General features: G+C 42.5%; 2 protein-coding genes across 3 annotated transcripts; both read left to right on the top strand.

Annotated features, from left to right (window-relative positions):
• Positions 1 to 562: 562 nt before the first annotated feature.
• LOC124995755 (bucky ball-like) lies at positions 563 to 4119 on the top strand. Of its 2 annotated transcripts, none has more exons than XM_047568406.1 (7): positions 563 to 786; positions 957 to 1032; positions 1114 to 2550; positions 2628 to 2729; positions 3564 to 3650; positions 3728 to 3799; positions 3902 to 4119. In XM_047568406.1, exons 3-6 carry the CDS (start codon positions 1155 to 1157, stop codon positions 3757 to 3759), a joined length of 1617 nt encoding a protein of 538 aa, XP_047424362.1. In that variant the 5' UTR covers positions 563 to 786; positions 957 to 1032; positions 1114 to 1154; the 3' UTR covers positions 3760 to 3799; positions 3902 to 4119. The 2 variants fall into 2 exon arrangements, with proteins under 2 accessions (XP_047424362.1, XP_047424361.1); XM_047568405.1 differs by having other exon boundaries at positions 565 to 786; positions 880 to 1032.
• Positions 4120 to 5298: 1179 nt separating this feature from the next.
• Positions 5299 to 9987, top strand: LOC124995774. Its single transcript, XM_047568438.1, has 5 exons — positions 5299 to 5445; positions 5523 to 5790; positions 6883 to 9021; positions 9114 to 9209; positions 9809 to 9987. Exons 2-5 carry the CDS (start codon positions 5526 to 5528, stop codon positions 9835 to 9837), a joined length of 2529 nt encoding a protein of 842 aa, XP_047424394.1. The 5' UTR covers positions 5299 to 5445; positions 5523 to 5525; the 3' UTR covers positions 9838 to 9987.
• The last annotated feature ends 595 nt before the right edge of the window (positions 9988 to 10582 follow it).

Here is a 10582-nt window from a genome sequence, read left to right as displayed (position 1 = left end):
GTAAAGAAATAAATACATTCATTTTAGTCTGATTCAAACCATAAAGGTCATTCGGACCTCTGCATTTCTGACTATTTTTTCAGCAGCCTTGAGGGATAATTATAATAACTATAATTACACTACAACATATCATTTCATTATTTGATTTGATATTTAATTATATACTCATATAACTAAATATATTTGTCTTATTACTTCTTCTATTCTTGTTATTATTATTATTATTAGTAGTAGAAGTAGTAGTTCTGTGTATTTTTCAAAATGTATGCATTTTTTATTGCAAATGTTATTACATAGAAAGCCATGTTTACTGCCCAAAAAAAAAAAAAGTTTATTTTACTTATTTTATTGTCTGGTGCCATTTTTAGTTTATTTTATTTTTCGCTGCCAATTAATTTAGGTACATCGCTTTAACGTTCTCTCTCTATTTTATTTATTTATTTTTTCCAGCTGTATTTATTGACAGTTGTGTATATTATTCTAATTTTGACCTCAGTGAGAGTGTAAATGCCCGTTTTTCCGCTTGCACTTGAAGTCCTCAGGACCGGCAGGTGTTTCCTATTTTACTAACGAGCGGAGGTGTTTCTCTTTTGTTAGTAGGATGTCATGTGGACCTGAGAGTGAAGCGTTTCTACTTCTGTTTGTTTAAAGAGAAACTGACTGTTTAATAATAATAAAAGAAGGCTCGCCTTTAATTTTCAGAAAGTGAGGGATGTTTATTTTTTCATCCCTCTGCTGTGTTTTATTTCTGACAGGTTGAGCGAGAACGTTAAGGAAAAATGGACGGTAAATAATTTCCTTACGATTTCATGTCCAAAATGTTGCGTTTAATACTGAAGTTAATGACTAAGAATTGTGTATATGTGGTGCTTCCTGTAGACACAAGCAAACAGTCTCATTCATTTGGGAGTGGACAACAGAGAAGTCCTCACCCCCGACCTTTTTTCTATGTCCAGCCACCTTCTCAGCCTTACTACTTCTACCAGCACTGGCAGCTCAACAACCCCTACGGTCACTATGGTTTCCCTGGAGGTAGAACAAGCTGTTTAAACTCTTTATTGTTGCAATCAGTTTGTAGATGTCTGCATGTTCACGTGTATTTGTATTTCCTAGGTTTTAATTTGGCTCGTCCCCTCCTACATCCGTACCAGTATATGCATTATCCCGGCTTTGCCTTCCCACATGCTCCAGTGTATCCAATGGATTACAGGCGAATGTTTGAACCCCGCTTCCACGCTCCGTCCTGGGGTGACGTGCCTCGCCAGCACCATTACTCGCAGCCTCAAGGGCGCAGAGAAATGTCCAGCTCAGAGGTTCAGACCGACCCCAGCGACGCCATCACCAAGCTCATCGAGTGCCTGGATAAGATTCGAGATGGTGAGTTGCAGGGCGCCGACCGAGAGCTCGACTCTGGTGTCGCTTCCCAGTCCTCGGGAATGATTTCTCCTGGTGAAGAGAGGAAAAATGAAGAGCAGGGGAACCTCCTGGCTTCAGTGCCTCATGACAGCCATTTGGAGTCCACGGCTGTGACCTTCAGTGACTCCACTGCAGCGGTGTACGACGGGGAGTCGAGCCAAAGGAGCCTGGACGTCCTGAGTCCTGAGGTGTGCTGGTCGGGAGGACTTGGAGAGGACCTGCCTCTTGACAGCTCCTCTGTTCATGAAGAGTGTCACGAGTCGAAGCACCCAGCTGCAAATGAACATTTCTTCCCCCTTGAAAAGGAAGAGGTCACGGATATCCAATCAGAAATCCCTGTAACTAATCACAGTCTTCCCAAATGTGATTCTGAGGAGCCCCTCAAGGCCACGCTTGCTCCCAGTCACCAGGAACTCAAGGAGACTAAAACCAGCAGTAAAGTTTCAAAGGCAGAACATTCGCTTTTTGAGGGGGGCAAACAGGATCAGGGCTACCAGATCCTCAAACTGCCATTTGATAGTGTTTTAACCCCAGGAGCTGGCTGCATCTCCCCCCCAGCTGCCCCTTACTACTACAACTGCCTATCCATGCAGATGACAGGCGAGCGGATAAGCGTCCTCAGTCCGTCTCTGGATGAGCTGTCCTCCAGAGATGAGATGTTCTCCACGGACCTGGACGATGTGGATTTCTTCCCCAGGCAGGTGTACGCTGGCAGGCGGCTCACAGAGGTCAAAGGTGGATCCCCTGAAGCTCCAGGCGAAGATGTGTGGCAGTCAGGATCGAAGAGGTTCATGTGCGCCTGTTGTGGGAAAAGCCTGGGTAAAGGGACGGGCAGTAAGAGCAAGGCCCACAGCTCCAAGATGTACAGGGATGACGCTGGAGAGTCGGAGGAGGAGAGCAGATACGTAAGAGGGTGCGAGCAGTCGGTCAGAGTGGTTGTGAGGAAGCATCCCGCAGCAAGGAAGCCTCAGCCACTCCCTCAGAGACATCCAGCAAAACCTTGGTATAAAAGAAGTCCTTACAAAGAGCCGTCGGATCCAGTGGCGCGGGAGGACCTCCATGATGTTTGCAAGCAGGAGCCGGCAGAAGGTGACACCGGAGACGGCAGTGAGTTGCAATGCAGGACATGTGAGGGTAAGTGTCTGCCGAGAACTTCACTTTCTTTGACAAAATATTAGAAACGCCCAGTAAACGTTTGAGCTCTCTCACAGACAGACTCTGCAGAGAGGATCTGACCACATCTGACCAAGCCAGGTGGGCAGACGCTGACGTGATCCCCAGGAGGAGACAAACGACCCCTCTGCAACGACAAGGTGAAGTTCAGATGCTCACAGGATCGCTTTGCAGTATTAAGGGATCAATAAAGATTCATTCTGGTCCACTTTTTAGTTAAGATATGACTTTAAAAAGGAGCAGTGTCAATTTGATTTCTCCCAAGTATTAACTATATTTATGGAATATTATTTATAAGATTTTGAAACCAAAGTATCATCAACTGTTGCTGCAGCAAAAAGTCCCACAAAAACAAACCAAACAGAAATGTGATGAAGTCCACATCTAAATTGTTGCAAGGAAGTTTAGGAGAGATGCATTGTACCAAAGGGATGGGTAAAGTTGAATGTGGAGATGGGGGGTGATCTTCGAGTGCAGAGGAACCCAGGGAGAAACACTGAAGCTGGGGTACATGCCTCTTGTTCCCTCTGGTTCTTGTAACGAAGGTGGGAAGAGGGAGTAAAGAGAAGAGAGGGATGATGAGGACTTCATCTACCACCCGCCTTGACTTAAAGGACTGGCTCTCAATTTAAAAAGAGGAAGTATCACTTTGAAAGAAAATGGCTGCTGACATCTCAGCACAGACTTCTCACATCTGTAATGACTCCAATGATGCAGACACATTTAAATCAACAAAGAGGTCATGCTGTATGTAATGATCTGATTAAGGAAGAAATTCTGCTAGTAAACTTTTGACGTTAACTGGAAACCATTGCAAGTGACAAACTCGACAAACATGACGAATCTAAAACATGAAACGTAATTTTCTTTATACACATTATTTTTGCACTACATAATAATTTTCCTTTGGCCTGGACCCATTTGTCAATTTCATCGTCTTTTTTTTTTTTTTTTTTTTGTACTGACTGAGACAGAGATGAACCCTCAGTGGAAAGCGTTGTACCACAGGCCAAGAGACAACCGCGACGATGACGACGACGACGAGCCACACTGGGAGAGAGGTTTGTGTCTAATTAATCTTTTACTTCTAATATTGGTGGTTTTTTAAACTGTTCTTTCTCTTGCTTCTATTTCCCAGGCTCGGCAATAAGAGGAGAACAGAGATGTTGACATCCCTTGACTGACTCTCGACCTTGGTGTGTGTTGAACTGTAGGTGAAATGATTTTTTTGTATTAATAATTAATCCTAAATTATCAGCCATCTAGAAATGATAAACACTGATATGATGTAACATCTTTGTTTCTTTCTCAGGTCCCCCTTAAAAAATATTTAGAGCACCGGGTGAAACTCACTGCACAGGAGACCTCTTTATGTTGGATAAAATAAATAATAAAAAAAAAAAGGGATGAAGATTCTGCACTTTTCATGATGGATTTCACAGACGGGAAACATGGCTGAAAGGTCATGTTGCAGATGATGGTGTGCCACTGTTTGGGGCCAGTCCAATAAAAAATATTGTCATTATTTAAGCTTTGTGTTGGGTCTTTGTTGTAAAGTGTTTTCTCTTAATACTGATTGAAAGTGCATGGATGACAAGGTTTAACAGAAGTCCAACAGGAATTATTAATTATAGATATCCAAAACTGCCTTCTAATTGTCTCTTCTGCCGAGAAGAAGCTTGCCAAGATCAGATGTTGGGTATTTATTATCCTCTACTGAGTTAAAGAGATGCATGAACAACCCCTCTGAGGTCAGTGCAAGAGGTAAAAATGAACGTACTGCAGATTCAGCAGAATAAAAAGCACCTCAATCAGAACAGACTAATCTGATCAGGAGTTTTCAATCAGACTGAGAAGGGTGGTGTAAGCCTTTGATCCTCTGTTGTACACAAATATATTGGCTCCTAATAACACACACATCTCACTTCTCTCCGCTTTGGGATAAATCTGTTTTTCCTGAACGTGTTTGCTCCACGTGGTGTAAACATGAAATAATGATTTTCCAGGAGAGACAGAAACACAGAGGTAGCAAAACAACCAGCTGTCCAAATAAAATGCTTGAAAAGATTAATGAAACCAGAATCAACATGGACTGCAACTTCAAAGATATGGAGACAGCTTGAGTCGTCCTCTCAGTTCAGGTCTTGTCAAGACATGCCCAGGCCCAGCGGGATACGTAATCCCCCCTCCCCAGTTGTACACACCCAGAAAACCTTTATTTTACAATTAAAATATTAAAATACCCAATATTCTTGGAAATGTCATTTAACACCTCCAACAAAAACTCCTTTGATCAACAGTATAAGTCTGGTTTATTCTAACGTCATCTTTAATTGTTGCTCCAAGCTACTAGACAACATTTAACCTCATTATTTGTTTTCAGGCAGTCAAACTGAATCTTAAAACAGTGGAAACAGTGTGGATCTCTGATTGGCTTTTTTGCTCCCCTCCGCTGCAACAATCAGGGGATCAGAAAATACAAATAGAAAAAAAGCTGCTAAAAAGATTCTAAAAAGTACAAGATGTACCACTTTGAGCCTCATGTCAGAGTTGCTCTCATCGAACCAATGAGGCCAACGAGCTGCACGTCGGTCGTTTCAGGAAGTCCTTTAAAGTCTCTCTCAACTGCCTCTCCTCAGGTGGGCTGATACACCACAGTGGGAGGGAAATCTGCTGGAGACAAGCATCTTTCATTGGCTTTGAGTACAAGTCATTTAAGTCTAATTGGACAGCGCTCACCTGGATCTAAAACAAAACCAATCAGTGCAGCATTTCACAAGCCAGTCCTTTGATTACCAGTTTGAGATACACAAGAAGACTTGGTTTGTTTTTTTCGTGGACATCTTCTTTTTGCATGTAGGTACACTTTCTACTGTTTCCCTCTGCAGAAATACATTTTGAATTACTTGTTTAATTTGCCTTTCTTTGTTCAGAGAATGGAGGAAGCCACATCTAACTTGCAACATTCCTATGGTCTGGGCCTTCGAGGTCCAAACCCACCACATGGAGCACAGCAGTCCCAGGGTCCACATCAGTCGGCTCCAGGGCCCTCAGGAGCTCCACGGACTGAGGAGCAGCACCACAAACCTTTCTTTTACATCCAGCCGTCGCAGCCATACTTGCCTATGCAGAGTGTGCAGTGGCCCGTGGCTGTTCCCATGCCTGTGTCCTACAACCCATACTATGGCTACCCAGGTTTAGGTAAGAGCCAGAAATCTTGAATCTTCTTGTATATTTTTGGTGCTACCAACAGATTTTCAGTGCATTTGTTTCCTGAAAAAAAAAATGTCAAGTTCTTTCAAGTAAAGCACTTTTTCCAATGAATGATGTCATAGTTTTACAAATTGTCTTGTAGATTAGTTGTTGCTTATCACATATTCACATAAATTAAATGTATAGAAATAACCCTGTTTAGTAATTAGTTCTGGCAAAATCTATTAACCCCTGCAATCAGTGCTAGTGTGAACACCACTTTTATCACATATTGCATACGTGCATGTTTGTACCAACATGATTCCCCTAACAACAAATTGTCATGTCATGTGGCTGGTTATCTGACTTAATAAGTGCCGTCAAGGGTCTGACGCTTCTGTTTTTAGGTCAGCCCTAAAAACGTCATGAATCTTCAGGATACGTTGAAATTCTGGTCTTCCCAACACAATATATAATTTAACACATTCTTTTATGACTACATACTTGAAAAAACGCGTTTCTCATTGGCCACATGTGGACTTTAAGCCTTAAAATGTTAGCGTTAGCATGCTAAGATGCTAACCTGAACGCTAAACTAAGAAGGTGTACAAGGTAAATATTGTTCATTCATCACTATTTGGACCTTAGTGACCTAGCAGATACCATGGCTGTAGACCAAATGTTAATCTTTTTATCTGTTTGTTCCTGCTGTCAGTATAGTTTCTGTGCAAGTTTAAAAATGAAACCTCCCTTTAACAAATTTCTGTCATGGAGACTTATCCAGCCAATCCTGAGATGCAGATCTAAAGCCATCGCCCCTTGCTAACTAAGCTTACAGTTCACCCTAAAAAAAAAACATTACGCACACTACTTTTAAGTCTATGATCAAATGAGGTGTGTTTTATACACTGCAAGAATTAATTACTAAAACCACATTTTCAGTTGCATAACCTTCCCCTTTGTTGCAACCTGTTGAGTCAGGTTGCAGTCTACCTGTGTAAATTAATAGATTAATCTATTTTGTTAGGAAACAGAAAAGGTATTTTACTGTTTAAAAAATCTTGACGACATTTTAGTTATGAAACTGCTCTTTTGTTCAAGGTTATGGCATACCAATGATGCCCCAGTATCAGCCAAACCCATACATGGAGCCACCGAGCTTTGTTGTGCCTCATACCCACCTCCATTTGATGGACTACAGACGCATGCTGAACTCCCAGTACTACCAGACCATGGCCTACCATGCCCGCAGGTTCCGCTACCAGCACAACACCCCTGTTAGAGAAATGACCACTTCTGAGGTTCAAACAGAGCCACTTGCAGCAACCCAGAGGACCAGCACTCCAAGTTCCAATGATGCTGAGTCCTCTTGTATTCTCCCAGCTTGTAACAGCAACAACTCCCCCAGTGTGCACAAGAACCAGTTGCTCTCACCAGTTTTGGCTATGCCAAAAGAGGATCGTTCTCTGGAGGACATGGTGCCCTCTTCCACCACCAGGACACCGTCCAGTGGCAGCTTTGTGATTCAAACAGAGGAGGTGAGGATTGAATGCTGCACTACACCAGTGGGGTTACAACTGCTGCATTCCCACGAGACTGCAGAAGTATCCCACAACTTTTCCCAGGACGTGGTCCAGTGCAGTTCGATCCTCCAGAGTCGTGTTCTACAAGACGAGGGACTGCGCCTTCCTGCTGACCAGTCGGAGCAAGCTCTCCAAGTTTGTCCTGACATCCTGTTAGTGGGGACGCCCAGTACAGGTGAGTCGATCCCCGCTCTGGAGGAGTCCAGGAATCAGACGGATCAAGTGATTGCCTCCAGTCTGGGTTCCCATGGGGAAAATCATGTCAAGGCTGAAGAGACAAGAAGTGAAGATCTGACTTCTAAGAATTTTCACTTCAAAGTTGTTCACCTGCCATTTGATCCTCAATATTTGGATGAACTGAGGAAGAATGAGTCTGCTGTGTGGTCAATGGAGGACACGATGATTCCCTCCTCTGAATCGCTGGTTCAGAGTGGTAGCACAGTATCTAATGATGAAACACTAACTGCTGTAGATGAATCAACTCCAACAGAGATGCTTACGATGAGAGAGAAACACTCTACTGAAGAGTCCATACCTCCGATTGAGATGCCTCCTCTGGCTGAGGACAAATTCAAAGACATGGTCCCCTCTGCCGAAGGTCTACGGGATGAGCTGGCGTCAGCTGATATCTACCCTATGATGGACATCCCACATGTTTCAGAAGAAGCTCATATCCCTGAGCTGACGCACACAGCAGGAGTGGTTCTTGCTCCTAATTTGCATCAGTTGAATAATTCACCTCTTAATTTGGATAGAAATCAACACAGACGAGAAATGAATGTCCAGGACCATCAGGACACCTCCTTCGAGTCATTGCCAGCCTATCTTCCTTCGACAACCTGGTTAGCAGATTTTGATAATGTCTACTACTGCAGCAAGATGCCACCCGCTCCAAAGAAACAGAACAGACCTCTGAGCAATCATGGTCTGGATGTTCCTAGCAGAAGACGTAAACTAGACGTGGATCACAAGGAACAACTTAATGTCCGCAAACCGAAAGAAAGGTACAAACCTAAAGGCAAGGTGGATCGACGGAGCCTCTCTGATCACGAATGCTGCCTGAGCAGAAGCCTCAACGAAAACATGTTCAGCCCTTGTGTGTCCAAGAGGAACACAGAACGACTTTGCTCCAGATGTTTGGCCAAACACAGACTCTTCACATCTGCCAGCCTGGGACTTGATGGCCAGAGCTTAAAAAGAAAAGCTGTTCCTTTCAAACAGTGGAATGACTTACCGACATGTGAAGCCTGTAAATCTCATACCAATCGGCGAGGGATGAGAAAAGGTTCTAATCCTGAAGGCCGTGGTCCTCATCACGGGCATGACACGGAGGGCGAATCTTCAGAGAACAGTTCATGTCACACGGGCCCGAAGTGGAGGTCAGCAGACGAATCCAGGAAGTTTACAGACATCAAGAAACCTCTGGTATCCAAGCAGAACCTGGAGAAATGTCCAGCAGTGATGTACCCAAAACTCAGGGACAAGAACTGTGCATGTAATGAGCTGCAGCATCAGCCTGCTCCATGGGAGAGGATGCACCACTGTCCCCATGGCAACGCCATCCGAGAAAGGGATGAAAACTGCACTGCACCCATTTCCCTTCAGGACAAATGGAGGAATATGGACCAGATCTACGTCACACACAGGATGCAAACTGGTAAGTAAAGCATCGCCCCCTAGAATCACCCTCTAACATGCTGGTGTACATTTCATCATTTCATTTGTTTTGTAAACTTTCCTCTTCCCCAGAGAAGTCATGGAGGGATGCGATGCCCAACAGTGACAACTCAAAGCATGATGCTAGATCACAACATTTGAATAAACACAAGAAATCACAGTCACAAGGTTTGTTGTTCACATTACTTCTCTCCAAAATCAGCCAGACATTTTCAAAGAGGGATTTCACAGCTAGAAAGATATACATATTTAATCATTTAATTATATAATACAAAACAATCGGAAGACTGTGATTTGTTTCAAGGCTCTTGCTATTGAGTGAGTTTGACCTCAGCTTCTATAGAAGGCCTTTGATGCAGAGCTGGACTTCTGTAAATTTATCAAACAAATTCAGATTATTTAGACACATTTCTCATGTTAGAGTGATGGAAAATCTGTGGATGACTAAAGTTCATCAAGATTTATACAAGAAAAAATGAAGGGGGCAAATGGCAATGGAAAATCTTGATTAGTGGATTGCAATCTGGATTACTACTGCTCTGAATTATAGCACATTAGAAAATGCAGGGACGTCAAGTGAGGACCTTTTTCTGTTTCTAGAGGATTTGTGGACGCTTTCTTCCATTCTACAGCTCTAGTAATTTATTTTGTGTACTAGAATATTTAAGGGTCAAAGTCTGAATTTCCAACTGCAAGACATGAAGGTAAAACTCCGTCTATATGTATTATGTCATGTGTAACGGGTTTTTTTCTCTCTCTCTCTGCAGGAACTCACAGAAAAGACACACGATGCTGATTTGCACAAGCACATTTAAACAAAAGTGAAAAGCACTTTTTTTTAAAAAACAATGTTCACTTAATTTAAATGGGTCCCACTTAATTTATTGTACAGTAAATCACAGTATTCACTATTTATTAATATTTGAATAAACACAGATTCATAGTAGTTTTTGTCCTGTACTGGTTTGTTTGAAGCTGCAATTCTGTCATAGTTGTTCTGTGTGTCCACTAGATGGAACTATTTCCATATATAGTGCTCAAACCTTTCACTGCCGGATGATAAAATATTTCAAACTAAGACTTGACAAACTTTCACAAATAATGCATGAATGATTGACAAACTAAATTTAACCATTAATGAGTACAACACTGTGAATTAAGATATTGAGCCCTTTAAACTGACAGCTTATTTCCTCCTGTGGACTGGCTGTAGGATTCTTCCCTGCACATATTTTATTCAACATGTTGCTTTTATAATAGATCTACATGAGCCTTTAACTGAAACCCTTATCTGGAATGACTCCGGGTGAAGGTTAATGGCTGTGTTTGTTGTGTTCAGGTGAGTAATTTGTGGTCCTTAGGGGGATAACGCAGCAACATATAGTCAACAGCGTCACCTGATAAGTTGACATGAAAAGAAGAAAAACACAATGCAGATGATTACATTTATTATGGTTTTATATCAGGCATTAGTGACTTAGCCACCAGCCAGTGGATGTGTTGGGTAAAATGTTCAGACAACTATTGAAAGAATGATTACC

The sequence above is a fragment of the Mugil cephalus genome, chromosome 18 (genome assembly GCF_022458985.1).
Source record: "Mugil cephalus isolate CIBA_MC_2020 chromosome 18, CIBA_Mcephalus_1.1, whole genome shotgun sequence".
Taxonomy (NCBI): Eukaryota; Metazoa; Chordata; class Actinopteri; order Mugiliformes; family Mugilidae; genus Mugil; species Mugil cephalus.
This window is presented reverse-complemented; position numbering and strand designations above follow the sequence as displayed.